The sequence below is a fragment of the Pseudochaenichthys georgianus genome, chromosome 15 (assembly GCF_902827115.2).
Source record: "Pseudochaenichthys georgianus chromosome 15, fPseGeo1.2, whole genome shotgun sequence".
Classification (NCBI taxonomy): domain Eukaryota; kingdom Metazoa; phylum Chordata; class Actinopteri; order Perciformes; family Channichthyidae; genus Pseudochaenichthys; species Pseudochaenichthys georgianus.
This window is the reverse complement of record NC_047517.1, coordinates 35,523,801-35,538,767: the sequence shown is the minus strand read 5'-3', so window position 1 is coordinate 35,538,767 and position 14,967 is coordinate 35,523,801. Positions and strand designations below refer to the sequence as shown.

The 14,967-nt window shown below is 41.9% G+C and overlaps 2 protein-coding genes across 5 annotated transcripts in view; both read left to right on the top strand.

The window, feature by feature from the left end:
* Window positions 1–2,063, top strand: part of ehbp1 (EH domain binding protein 1) — a 188,199-nt gene extending 186,136 nt beyond the window's left edge. For all 4 annotated transcript variants that reach the window (XM_034100365.1, XM_034100363.2, XM_034100364.2 and 1 more), the window contains 2 exons: window positions 700–814; window positions 1,052–2,063. In XM_034100365.1, coding sequence (XP_033956256.1) covers window positions 700–814; window positions 1,052–1,142 — 206 coding nt within the window. In that variant the 3' untranslated portion in view covers window positions 1,143–2,063. The remainder of the gene's footprint in view (window positions 1–699; window positions 815–1,051) is intronic.
* Window positions 2,064–5,894: 3,831 nt separating this feature from the next.
* otx1 (orthodenticle homeobox 1) lies at window positions 5,895–13,764 on the top strand. Its single transcript, XM_034100106.1, has 4 exons — window positions 5,895–6,240; window positions 8,816–9,002; window positions 9,794–9,945; window positions 12,024–13,764. Exons 2-4 carry the CDS (start codon window positions 8,909–8,911, stop codon window positions 12,765–12,767), a joined length of 990 nt encoding a protein of 329 aa, XP_033955997.1. The 5' UTR covers window positions 5,895–6,240; window positions 8,816–8,908; the 3' UTR covers window positions 12,768–13,764.
* The last annotated feature ends 1,203 nt before the right edge of the window (window positions 13,765–14,967 follow it).

Genomic DNA, 14,967 nt, shown 5'->3' with positions numbered 1-14,967 from the left:
GGATTGGGGTCCCACCTGCACCCGGTGGGGCCCCTTCCTGCCCTGGAGAACCGAGTCAGGGGCCTCACCTGTTTGTTTGTTTGTTTGTTTGTTTATTTAGAGGAACAGGCTGGGGGGACCGTGTGCATTTATTTACATGTTTCTCTGGAAGATTTCTGAAGACTCAAAGAAACAATTTAGAATCTGAAATGAAGCAAAACCAGAAACTGAATTTCACTCAATCTTTATCAGAGATCGTTTCACGAGAGAAGTAAAAAAAAATAGACCCAAAACTTTCGAATGAATACAAAGGTTTGAAACGATATTACTGGATGGAATTATTATAAAGACTTAATACAAGCAGCATGTTCATGAGGGACTCTTCATATCTGTGTGTTCACCATGCGGCAGATTAACATGACAATGTCCTTCAAGTGTGTTTGCTCGGGTCAACATATCGTAACCACACACACACACACACACACACACACACACACACACACACACACACACACACACACACACACAACCTGATGGAGTGTGTTTACACGGAGCTGGTCATCTCCACACAGTCCAATAGGAAGGTGGACGTTCTGAGTGTAGTCCTTCAGAGTTTTGACGAAGAGCTGAAACAAGTGAAGCTGTTTCACATTCCGGAAGCATCCGTCCCAAAGCTCACGTTATCCACGTCTGAAGGGGTGTTCTCTGGTGTCGTTGCAGACTGGCAGAAGACGGAGGCTCAGAAGAGGCGAGAGCAGCTGCTGCTGGACGAGCTGGTCATCCTGGTCAACAAACGGGACGCGCTGGTGCGGGACCTGGACGCCCAGGAGAAACAGTAAGTTACCCACAATCCTCAGCACTGCACACAGAACAGTCGGTAATACGAATATCCAACTTTCTTTGGCGGGTGTCCTGGAGAGCATCGACGAAGTGAAACCACGGTGCGGAAGTAAAGCACACCTGTATGGGCGGGGTCCAGTGTGTGTGTCTATATTTGTGTGTGTGTGCCACCTGCTCCTCCTCCCCGATTCCCCTACGCCACATCTAACCTTTTGCCCTTTGCCCTCCGCAGGGCCGAGGAGGAGGACGAGCACCTGGAGAGAACGCTGGAGCAGAACAAAGGAAAGATGGCCAAGAAAGAGGAGAAGTGTGTGCTTCAATGATTGTCCTTTCAGAAAGAAACACAACCAATAAATGTAGCCGATAAAAGAAATGTATCATGATTATAATGATGAATAATAATATTATTGGATAGTGGCTTTCCTAGATATTTGATCAGTTATTGGACGTGGTTGTCGTTTTGTTATCCGCAGAGAGCGACCCTGCGAGGCCTTTGCACCAACTTTATACTGACTCCCACTTATATACACACACCATGTTTTTCATTTTAATTCTCCTTTTCTTTACCGAGAGGTACTTGTTTGTAACATATGTGAGAGGAGCCCTGTGTATTTGCATGTTCAAGCACAGCCTTAAATGTGGAGCAGTTTGAGGTACAGCACAACGGGGTTTAACGTGGGGATTTATCTTTTGTTTTCATCGTGTTGGACTTTTAAAAAGGAAAAAAAAAATCAGTTCAAGCTACTTCATTACTTGACTGTATCTTTTTATCATTTCATTTTAGAGTTTTTACTTGTAAAATATCTTCAGAAATCATGCATTAACTTTCCTATTGCTTTTTTTTATTGTCTTGGCTTGAAAGCAGTTTACCAAAAGAGAGATCATGTTTAAAAAAAATAAAAAAAATATATCATGTTGTATATTTTTCATCACTGCTCTGACCAATAGCATCCGACACGGTTCGTCTGGATTCATGCAGGCACAAACAAAAAAATATATATATTATTTATTGCCGTTTGTCATTGTAAGCTGCTTGTAAGTGGATCTACCATCACGTTTCCTGTGCATTTTGATCAACAACTTTTTTTTGGTTTGTATTTATTGTATTCTGAAGAAGAGAGATATGCTCCACGTGCATCACTGAGAGCTCCATCTGGTGCACGTGTCCAACTGTTATCTGTTTATTTATTCCAGTGTCATAACCCAAGTCTTCAATAATAAAGTCCTTATGATTTCATACTCCACAGACGTGTGTGGTGCATTTATTCCTGCAGGTGTTTTAAAGTTACAAGCATTTGGACACCGTTTGGTAATTGTTTTCTTAATATTTGTAAACACTTTTTGGGCGATTTAAAGACTGTATTCTGATTGTAAAATTGCGCACACACTTCTAAAACTCACTTTTCCTTTTTACCTCCACATAATCCACATATACTCCTGATTGTTCCTCTTTCTTCCCAAAACGTACTGAAATGCACGCACTGAAGTGGCCCTCACCGCCTCTCCAGCGAGCTGCGTGCTTATTATTCTGATCTGTTCCATTCCCCTGCGACCTGTGCGTGTTTATAAATTAAAATTGGCGTTTTTGTTTTAGGTCGGTGCTGAGCAGGTTCCTCCGAGGAAGATTAGAGGAATCACTTTGTACCGAGCAGATGTTTTTGTATTCTCCCCCCCCTCTCGCTCTTTCTCTCTCTCCGGGCCGATTTCAGCGCGCTGCAGACGGGGGGCATGCAGAGCTGCAGAGGCTCGGCCATCCAGGATGGAGAGGGGGGATAGAAACTGAAGAATTAGCCATATTAACATTTAGATGTGAAAAAAATCATATTTTACCACATTAAATGTACCTTTTTGCCGCGCATTTTCATTGTAAATGGTGTCAAAATGAAATGTGAAATGTCCCTGGCGTAAAGGGTCTGCTGGGTCCCTGCAGGCAGCCTCACATCTCGGATGAAAGCAGGGAAATAGGTTGTGACAGCGGACGTCCTCCCCGGCCTTTCTAATGCCTCCAAAATTAATTTGCTGATTCGTTTCTTCTCTGCTTGGGACCGACTGTACGCGCACTTTACGCACCGCACGTCCCCCGAGGCGCTTTGTTTTACTTTGTATTATAAGCGCGTTTATCACAGGGGTCTGTAATCTGCAGAATAAAAGCAAAGCGCCAACACGGAGGTTTTACACGGTGTGTGTGTGTGTGTGTGTGTGTGTGTGTGTGTGGTGTGTGTGTGTGTGTGTGTGTGTGTGTGTGTGTGTGTGTGTGTGTGTGTGTGTGTGTGTGTGTGTGTGTGTGTGTGTGTGTGTGTGTGTGTGTGTGAGTAAGAGTGTGTGTGCAGGAACCATTTAAAATGTATTATAATATCTTATTTTTACATCGATCGTAAATTATTTTAATTATATTATTTTTAAAGCTCTTTAATTTTGTAATTCTTCATGTGTAAAACTTCACTTAAACTCTTGAATTTGACTTAAGTGTTGAGATGTATTCCTCTTAATATCAGTATTAAACCCTCTTAAATCCATGTTTAATGAAAAGTACATTTATTACAAAAACAAAACATTTCAGGTAACAAATCCAATATTTTAACATTTGACAAGGATTTTCTGGAATAAAAAGGATAACATAGCCGGTTTACCTCCGCAGCTTCTCCCTGGTGCCTTTACTGTTCCTGTTGAAGCAGAATCTGTAGAAACACTTGCAGTCAGTTTCCCAATTTTCAGCATTTAGACGCTGCGTAAAAGCGCGCGGATCCTCTCTCTCTGTGCCGAGGATCCTCCAGTTGAATGGATTATTTTCTCCTGAGCTTTGAAGTCTCCTGGCTTCATCTCACAGGTGCTCATCTCGGCCTTTTGCTTACTTCCTTTCCCAGCCGCCTTTCTAAAAAGAGATCCTCACCTGAGGGATCCGGGTCTCCATGCGGCGCCGGAGCTCCTCTGTGTTTTTATGCATCACGGTTTTAATAATAAGCACCGACACACAACATCCCCGCAGATCCCCGTTTCTTCCAATCCCGCTGCCGGCTGAAGGGACACAACTTTTCCCCCTCCTCTTCCTCGCCGCCTAATCCGAGGCTTTACCAGCTCAGCATTAAAAAAATTCAACTGCAATTTGGGATTAGACAAAATACTCTTATTACAAAAGGTTGGTGATAACTTGATACTTGTTCAGTGGTTTATCTCGGGGTCTTACTCACATCGAGAGAAAAAAAAACAAGAAATGTGTGTAGGGGAAATGTCAGAATAACCCGAGTCTTTTGTTGTGAGGGCCATATTTGTTGAATGGCCTTTTTGCATAATTTAACGGTGTGTGTGTGTGTGTGTGTGTGTGTGTGTGTGTGTGTGTGTGTGTGTGTGTGTGTGTGTGTGTGTGTGTGTGTGTGTGTGTGTGTGTGTGTGTGTGTGTGTGTGTGTGTGTGTGTGTGTGTGTGTGTGTGTGTGTGTGTGTGTGTGTGTGTGTGTGTGTGTGTGTGGAAAGGGGGGGGGGGCTGCTGTTCTCTCAGGCCCTCTGACTGCTCGGACTTCAGATGTGGGAATAAAAAAGGTGCGTAAAAAGTGTCTGACCTCCGGGGAGCAGCCGGGCAGCACAAACTGAAATCAATTAACACCAAAACACGTCACATGTTCTCTCTCTTTACTTTCCTGTTATCACCTCATTCATACATTTGACCACACACTCTGTCCCCATGAGTCTGATTTTAACCTTTAGTTCGTCACCCGTGCTTAAAAACATGGATAGACTTTGTGTAGGCTACATTAAGATGCGTTTACGTGCGCTTTGGTGCGTTCAGGCTCCCTTTTCCTGCACTTGCATCTCGAGGCTTCCACACATCTGATGTCTAAGTTTCTCTGTCAAAGCTCTCATCGATGACTTTTAAAGCCACTTTGATACTCCTCCTCACACACACACACACACACACACACACACACACACACACACACACACACACACACACACACACACACACACATACGTAACAATGTGTGTTCCATGCCTGCAGCTTCTCTCTCTTTCAGCTCAGGCCTCATTTCCAGAAGTTGTTTTTTTGCAGAGATTCACAAAGGAGCTGCATCCCCCCACGACCCTCTGACAAAAACAGAAGCAAAACATTCTGTTTGTTTTGAGGTTAAAATCACATTTTAAAAACCCTCCATGTATAAAGTGCAGGGTGTGATTCAGTGACCGCAGTTTTTCTTCTTCTGCTGATTTTTCTTTTTCCTCCGCAGTGAGTTTGAGGTCTATCCCTATTAAACTTTACGTCAACCATCCTCAAATGTAATTCTAAATGGGGATTAGACCTCATTAATATTCATGAGCTCTGCTGTGTGTGAGTGGAGAGAGAGGGAGAGGGAGAGAGAGAGGGGGAGAGAGAGAGAGAGGAGGGGGAGTCTCACAATAAAATCAAAATGGATAAATTGAACTTCTATCCTTCTTTTTTCCTTAATTTCTCACATTTTGGAGCGACGAAATATCCTCACAGAGGAATTAACGGTAACAAATAATAAAAGCTTTATTATAAAAGCTGCTGAGGCTTCCCGGCCTTTCAGGAAATGTTAGTGCATGTTTATAAACTAAAAGACAGCTTTCTGACAAACTAAATAACCTCTCAAACATTTTAAGCCTCCACATAATGAAAAGGTGATTTTCTTTCTCTTGAAACAATCACGTTACATTTTTGATTTAATCTAAATACAGTGTTGAGTTTGTGAAAAAGACACGCCACTTCAGGCATGGTGCAATTCAAAGAGACACCAACACCATGCAGGTTTTTTAGAAGAAACGGGTTTTAAGTGGAGGAAAAGTCCGCGGAATTCGTTTTTTAAGTACTTTCAGTTGCTCTATTAAGTAAACTGTTAAATCATTAACAAATCTGTATACATCTCCTTCTCGCCAGCAGCTCTCTGTGTTTCTCCTGCAGGCCTCAGAAACATTTCCATCTTTTCACAAACCTCTCTGCTCTGGTCTTGGGACCCGGACACGGAGGCGGGGAAAGTGGGAGGGGCCTCTCGCGGTGGCCTCTGCGCTGATTGGCTTCCCAAGCTGTCCGTCACCCAGGAGCTGCTCGCTGGTTGGCTGAGGGAGGCGGATCCGCAGGTGTCCTCCGCTCATAGAGGCGCGGGGCGGAGAGAAGGTGATCAATCTCAATTTCGTCTCCATTAGAAACAAGAAAATCACCTAACACTCTGACAGACAGCGACAAGCCCCCTGAAAGCAAATGAGTCTGATTTATTTGGCTGCAAAAACACCCGGAAACGCGTGCTGATATTTCTGCGTGTTTTTCTGCGTGATGCTGCCCGGTTCCGCGCGCTGTTGTTTGTTTTTCAGCGAGTCTGTTTGAGTTCGTCAGACTTCCTCCTGCTGGATAATTTTACTGCTGCTCGCGTCTGGTGGCCCGGGAGCTCGGGAGAAGGGAAGAGGAGAAAAACAAGGTAACGTCTCTTCACTTTTCACTCATTAAATGCGCATTATCTGCAGTTTTTACGCATTTAGCCTAAACTCCAAACAACACAACTCTGCGTCAGAAACAGAAGCAGCTGAAGTGTTAAAGCGACACACACAAAAGTCACTTTTTGAAACATTTAGGAGACTTAAAGTGTGACATGTGAGGTGAATTGTTTCAATTTGCTCGGGCTCACAGTTTATGTGATTCTTGTATTTATTTAGCCGAGATATCAATCGGTCTGCACCGGGGAGCACTCCGACCTGAACCGGATAAATTGAGTCAACTTCCTCCGGAGTAGATAATTTTCATATTTCTATTCCAGTTCACTTTTATTGGAGAGCAATTGGCCATTAAAGCGTTTGAAGCACTTAGTAGATAATTGGAGAGGCGTGTTTTGGTTTTTGTTAATTTATTTTGCTGATAAGAGCCCTTCTGAAACGCGTCTCCCCGGAGGTCTAATCTAAATTCTAATTGAGTTCATTTGCACCGAGATCTCGCCTTTCTCTCCCCGGCCTGCCAGGGCTCAAATACGGTTAAAAAGCCTCTGCAATACACGGCCAGTCAGTCAGGAGCTCTGTTAGAATATCTCACTAATTTAATTTCCACGATTTAAGCTTCAGGGCGTATTTTTGGGGTAGAACATTCTTCACTTAGGAGGTACAAATCTAACTTTAAGATCAGCTTTTAAATAATAGATGTCACGCTTAACAAGGGTTATCCGTGTTTCCTGGATGTTAATGTACTGGTAAATGATTTAGTGGAGAAAGATAAACAAGTTTGTTTTCTGCAGCCGGTTGGGATGTGTTTTATTCCCTAAATGTAATCTTAATTCACGGAGAAACAAAACACCAAAAAGCCTTTAGACTATAATCAAAACATCCAAGGAAAGGATACAAATAGTTGTGCTTTACGGAATTATATCATATAACAATTGGTATTTTACTCTGATGAAAAACAAGAAGTAAAGAAATAATTTGACTTTTTTTCAATGAGGTTTTGTTCCTTTACCTGAGCGTTAAAATATAGAAGCAAACTAAACAAATACTATAATAATAATAATAATACTAAAGTGAATTTATTGTAGAAACTATTAGAAAAGACAAATCAGATCTTCCTCTTGAAAGCACATAATATAAATTGAGTTTTATTTTGTGGATTTATTTTCTGTTAATGCAGATCATTTCAGCCGAGCTCTGGAGATCCACAGGAGTCTCTTTTAGGTCGAAATGTTCACAAAGCATACAAACAGAATCACTGAGAACAAAAACACTTTAGCTGTGATTTTATAGATTATCAAACAGCATCCATAATCCATCTTGTATATGCGCGTGTGTGTGTGTAAGTGCAGGCCTTCACACACACACATTTCACTCAGGACGCTACGAGTTTTTAGGAAAGGCTTTATTTGACCATCAACATCATTTGAACTGCGGGTTTTTTATTTTATTTTAACGTTCCTATCTCTAAAAATTAAAACAGTTATTTGTGTTTGAATAAATAAGTACTATTTGAGAAGAGAAGGCTATAGCAAGTAGTCCCATTTAATAAAAAAAAAAACATTTATAATAAAATGCACAAACGATAATCTGCAGGTAGGTCGTGGGCCACTGGTCATTAAAATATGGAAATAACTTGGACAAATAAACACACATTTAAAGAAAATATTTTTAGAAACGCAACCATTATTGTCAGACTTTTAGGATCATTGTTGGAAATAACAATGCATCTGGTTTCATTCCATTTTCATCAAATCATTAAACGCTTCCACTAAAAGTTAAAATGTCTGTAAAGGAATATATTGTGGTTTGGTTAATAAAACCTCAGATGTTGTGTTTTATTTCCCTCCGCTGGAGTCTCAGTATCGAAGCCGTTTGACCCCGGTTATCCCCCAACACAAATCCAATATTCCTGAAGGGATTTAAAGAGCTGCTAAATGATCAGTTTATCCTCCAATAATTCATGCTTATACATCCCACTGCAACCAAATAACAACTAAAGGGACATTAGGAAGTATTATAATGATGCGTCTTTTCATTTTTAATGTTAAAATGGAGTGAAGCTTCATCCGCTGAGTAATACAAATACGCAACAAAAGTATAAAGTATCTCCTTAATATTTCCTGTGCATTTTGGATACAATTGGTCTTTTAGAAATACTGCAGCACCTGCATGTGCACTCTGTGCACATGCCCCCCCCCCCCCCCCCCCTGTAAGTAACTGTGTGGAAAAGCCAATAAGTGAGATCGGCCCCCTGTCCCGTCAAGCTGCAGCATAATAACAATACGCAACAAAGGCGTTAGTTGATGATGGAAAAAAAAATGCTTTTCCTTCATATTTCCTGTGCCTTTTGGATGAAATTGAGCTACTTTTCTCGGCACTACATGACATTACCTCCTGTGTGCAGTTGCTTGGATCGGCCCCATGTCCCGTCAAGCTGCAGCATAATAACAATACGCAACAAAGGCGTTAGTCTATGATGTTCTTCCTTAATATTTCCTGTGCATTTTGGATGAAATTGAGCTACTTTTATCGGCACTAAATGACATTACCTCCTGTGTGCAGTTTCTTGGATCGGTCCCCTGTCCCGTCAAGCTGCAGCATCGGGGGAAACCGAACCACTGGCCGGAGCTGGGTGGAGCAGTGACCGCCTGTAGCATGATGTCCTACCTCAAACAGCCCCCCTACGGCGTCAACGGCCTGGGGCTCAGCGGCGCCATGGACCTGCTGCACCCCTCCGTGGGCTACCCATGTAGGAGAGACACACACACTCACACACTAAACTAAGATTAATGCACCAGCCATCATGAAGACAAAAATCCGTATTTAACATGCATGCACCCTGTTTGGCTGCAGAAATCATGAAGAACATTCACTACAATTTAAAATGCAGGCAGCTGATCATAAAGAAAAAATATCCATATATTTTATGAAAGCACTGACTCCTGGCATCATAAATACAACATTATTTAGAACGTATTTACTTTATTTCAAGGCAATACTTTTTGAATGGTGGTCATAATAATAATAATAATATTGCATAGGACAATTTGAGTTAAAACCAAACTTGTTTTACTTTTTGTAAGTAGCTCTATGATAGCTTGATTTAGCATAAAGCAAATTATAAGTGACAGTTTTTGTATCCTTTGTATATTAAATAGGCATTTAGTTAAATACTAATTCTCTTTATCAATTGAAAAATAAAGATAGGTAAATTATCTTTATTTCTCCACAGTAAAAGGCCTTACTTTGTTTTAGTGAAGTATCTCATATGGACGTAACCTAATGAGCGTTGCATGATGTTAGCAACCATGCTAATTTACATCCGTTGTTCCGGGGCAGTTAGGCCCAACAAACAGAAAGCCTACAAGTCAAAACAATACCTACAATACACCAGTAAAGAAGACAAAATACGTTATAGGCTAATAGGTGTCAAGTTAGTGATCTAAATAACATTTTTAATTTGTAATTGTGAAGTAAAAATGTTCTCTGTGAGGTCGTTGTAGCCTATTAACCTTTCTCCGGTGTGTGTTTGTTCTGCAGCGACTCCCAGGAAGCAGCGCAGGGAGCGGACCACCTTCACCCGCACTCAGCTCGACATCCTGGAGTCTCTGTTCGGGAAGACCCGGTACCCGGACATCTTCATGCGGGAGGAGGTCGCCCTGAAGATCAACCTGCCGGAGTCCAGAGTCCAGGTAAACAACGAAGCACCTCCGTGTGTTCAGTTAAACTGTGGAAACGTCCCGAAAACACACACCTGACTTCGGAGACTAACTTCTGCTGTAAAATGTGTTATTTGCTAACGTTGTTTTATTTTAATACAACGACACTTTATTATCATAACACTGAATTAGAGTTCCATTAAAATATTAAAGACGTGATATCAGCTACTTAAAATGCCTGTCAATTTCAAACAGTATTTCAACTGACGTTTTAAACTGCTAACGTTTTAAACTGACACTGAGCTAACTTTTTTTTGGCTAGTTTGTGCACTTGTTAGCCAACTAAAACGTAATTAATAACTTATTTACGTGGGATAATTAATGGCTATATCTTTCCTTTTCTCTCTTTGAGAGGAGACATGTATCAAAACAGTGATTTAAATGTCCCTTATTTTGTCGAAGTGCACCATTACCGATCTTATTTGTGTTAAGCTAATTAGCAGTTAACCTAATGTTAGCTAACTAACGTTTTGACTAGCTGGCTACAAATAGACTTCGGTGTCTAATTTCACTGATAAATCCGATTAGGAGCAAAGTCTTAACAGTATTTATAGCAGTAAACAAAACTAGAACCCTACTTTATTGTTCAGTTTAACATGAGGGTTATAAAAGAAACATCAGTAAAATAATTGGAGGATTTCAGACTTGGTGGCTCGTAAATTCAGTGATTTAAGCCCCTTTTTTTTTTAAAGAGGATAATAATTGATCGATTGTTGTGAAGTAATGACTGAAATTACATATACATAGATTGTTTTTTTTAAATATGTTACCTTGGAAGTAACTATAACATGTTAGTAGTGTATGGAGATAGTTGCATTCAAGTGTTTATTAAACAATCCTTTCCCACCTATTTTATGTTAACTCCCCTCAACTATTTGATCACTTATTTGATGAAGGGCTCACACAGATACAACTGTATGTAAACAAAACTGCATTATTCCAGATTATTATTCTCTATCTGAATCGGTCATTGTTATTTGATGCAGGTTTACTGAAGGTTATGTCATTTGATATGAAATAAGGGATCTATACTGAAGGTGAAGAGTATGCCAACCAAAACTCCACAAACAACTCACTGTTGTACTGCGCTGTTGAACAAATACTGCTCTTGAAAAGGCATTAGGGGGAAACCAAGGCAGGCCTCTCTCACACGCACAATTTGAGTTATTCTCAGAATGTGTGTGTGAAACAAAATGCTCTACATGATCCGACCCTCTCGTGCTCTAGAGTTACCCTACTGTGTGGTGAAACCCAATAGCCTGTTATCTTAGAGCCGTCTACCAGGTATGAAATTAGACCCCTGGCTGGTCCGAGCCAAGGGGCCTGGGTGGAAATGAACCTTGATGGCTAATAACCCTCAATTTTCCTCCATAATGTACTCCCAGCATGGCCTGGCTGGGAGTATGTTTTTTTTTTTATAACCTTCTTGTTTTCTTCGGGTCAAATTTGACTTGTTTTTTAATATTTCCGTTGTGATTTTATCTCATTGCAACAAACAACAACAACAACAACATGGATGGTTTCATACAACGTTCTTCATTTAAATGTAAAACATCAGGTGCATTATGGGCTGCCATTGTTTTAAAAAAAAAAAATATATATATATATATATAACAGAGTCCTTCTTCAACTATGGCCAGGCTTTAAAAAACATGATTTAATTTAGTGTAAATGAGGTCCTTTTGACCATAAAATGCCAAAGAGAGAAGTAATACTTTTGGCAATGAGGAGGCGTGTGGTGCAGTGGGTTGTGCGTTGGGATAAGGGGAGCACAGGTTCGAACCCCACTGCAGTCAGCATGTCGTTGTGTCCCTGAGACACTTCACCCCAAATTGCTCCTGTGGGGATTGGCCACAGTATTGAGTATGTAAGTCGCTTTAGATAAAAGCATCTAACATGTCATGTAATGAATAAGTTGGTTTTAAATGTGTAACCCAGATTCAGGTGGAAAACAATCTAACACGTTAAGGGCAAAACAGCACAAAGGTTAATGAAACGCTGAGGTTGTTTGTTTGTGTGCTGTTACTAACTCCTAGCTGTTCTGTTTGCAGGTGTGGTTCAAGAACCGGAGGGCCAAGTGTCGCCAGCAGGCGCAGAGTGGCAACAGTGCAAAGGCCCGGCCTCCTAAGAAGAAGTCGTCTCCGGCCCGGGAGAGCACCGGCTCGGAGAGCAGCGGGCAGTTCACTCCGCCGGCCGTCTCCAGCACCGGCTCGTCCTCGTCCTCTTCCTCCTCCACCAATCACACGGGCCCTGCGGCGCTCAGCAGCACCTCTACCTCCATCAGCACCGTCTCCTCCATCTGGAGCCCCGCCATCTCCCCCGGAAATGCTACGGCTCCTGCTGTGGCCCCGATCCCCGAGCCCGGACCCCCGTCTAACGCCTCCTGTATGCAGCGTTCGATGTCAGGCTCCGCCGCCGCTGCCACCTCCTACCCCATGTCCTACAACCAGACGCCGGGGTACGGGCAGGGCTACCCCACCCCGTCCAGCTCTTACTTCAGCGGGGTGGATTGTGGCTCCTACCTGGCCCCCATGCACTCCCACCACCACCCCCACCAGCTCAGCCCCATGACGGCCTCCTCCATGTCCGGCCACCCGCACCACCACATCAGCCAGTCGTCGGGGCACCACCACCACCACCACCAGGCGTACGGAGGCTCCGGCCTGGCCTTCAACTCCTCCGACTGCCTGGATTACAAAGAGCAGACTGCAGCCTCCTCGTGGAAGCTCAACTTTAACACCACAGACTGCTTGGACTACAAAGACCAGGCCTCCTGGAGGTTCCAAGTCTTGTGATCGGGCTTTTTTTCTTTCTTCCTCCTCCAGCTCGTCAGCTTCTTTTATTTTCCAGCTTAGCATATTGCTTGTTTTCAAAAGACAAAAAGAGTTTATGAACCATAAGATAGCAGCAATCGGACTTTGTTTTACCCTCGATGTCTTTTTAACAGCAGAAAAAATGGAAGAGAACCGGTCCCTGGAATGCTGAGGAGAGCAGACATCAGGAGCAGTTTCCTGACGATGAAGAATGGGTTTTTAAAAGACGCTGATTCTTGGATGACCTTACGAAACTGTTTTTGAAAACTACAAAAAAAGTCATTTCAACCGAACTCCTTTGACCACCAGCTCTCTGGATGGGAGGAATACGTCCCCCTGGACAGGAACTCGCCCTCTTTACCTCCCAATCAAATCCTGTAAAGTTTTTATTTCTGAAATTTGTTATTTTAGGATGACAGAGATTTTTAGTCAGCTACATCGTGGAGCTGAAATATGTAAATATGTATTTGGGTCAGTTACAGTGACCATGTTTAGTTGGTGTTTTTTTTTCCGAATTTGAAATTGTTTATTACCACTTTGGGAGAAAAAAAAGATTAAAAAAAAACCCTGTATGTAAATCTTTCCAAATATTCCAAAGAGAACAAATTGGCCATAAGGTTCAGCTTTTATATCCTACGTTGTTTTACTCAGACATTTTTTGTTTGCCAATTTGAAATGTCTCGGGGGGGGGGGGATACAACTCTAAAATATAGATGCAGTTTGTTTTCCGGATATTATTATTCTAACCTCTCTACATTTTCAAACCCGACCTCCTCTCTTGGGCATTGTCGTGATATATTGGACATGTTTGAACCGCAGCACTTGGCTTGAAATTGGAGTCAGAGCATTTTTATTTTTGGAGAGGAAAATGTGGATTTATTAGCTCCAAGATGACAGTAAGATGTTGAATGTATCTTTAAGGCGAACCACCCTTACATACATGTTCATCCAATAAAGATCCGTTAAGTCATATTTATTAGTGGCTTCTGTCTCAGTGTGCTTCCCAACAGGGAGTCAACATCTTATTTTAGATGCATGTTTACCAGAAAATTACAAACTCAATATTCCTGTTTTCTCTCATTTGAATTCGTCACACTTTTATTTAAAAGCTTGTTGAATTCCCCCCCCCCCTTAATTATAACGGGGCACATGCAAATGAGCCCATGATTAATACAAGCCGTGAACGCGTGCGCAGGCCCCACATTTCCATTTTAGAGAGCAGCCAGTGGTAATCCTCTGTGTCTCCGAGTTAAATTGAAACACTAACATCTTCACATCGCTTTAGGGGAGAGTAAAGTGTCTATTTATTTTTTTGAAACTGCAGCGTTAAAAAGCTCTAAATATCGAGGCGTCATTGAATGCATCTCTGTAATGGCGTGATAATTACTCTGTTGGTTTCTCCAAAATAACCTGGAGGAACTGCACTGCCTCTGATGCGGTAATTACGTAGGTGGGGCCAGGTTAGGGGGTCAGATGTAAGTGTGTGTGTGTGTGTGTGTGTGTGTGTGTGTGTGTGTGTGTGTGTGTGTGTGTGTGTGTGTGTGTGTGTGTGTGTGTGTGTGTGTGTGTGTGTGGTGCTCGCGGACATTATAAAAGAAGTGGGGAGGGAAAGAAAATTACGCGTCAGTTCTCTGGCAAGGTTGTTTTTAGACGAGATGTTTCTCTGAAGCAGTGAAGGCCGCACAGAGCTGAGGAGGGGTGGGGGAGAAACAGATTAATGCAAATTAATTGCCCCAATAAAAACAACCGACCTTGTGCAAAGAAATGACTCCCCCTAACAAAAAAGAGCAGGTGGTGAGGGGTTTAATTAAGACTAAGACACGGTTTTCTTAATATCTCGAATAAGAATTTAAACTGAGATATTTAGTGTCCTGTTATGTTATAATGAGAGCAAACACTTTCACCAAAAGTTAGTCTGATTTGATTCGTCTATAAAATGTGGAAGTGACACATTAGCCATCATAATCTCAGTTTAAAACACTGCAATACAAAATATTATTACATGAGGCAAAAAAACCCGCACGTAGGCCTATATGATTTACCATACGTATATTCAAAAAAAATACTGGAGTCAATTTCATGTCGATGGATAATCCATTAATAAACGAAATATGTTCAGCTTCTGTTATAATTAATCAGGGAGTCAAAGGATCAGAAAACAAACATTTCTCGATCTTTCTCG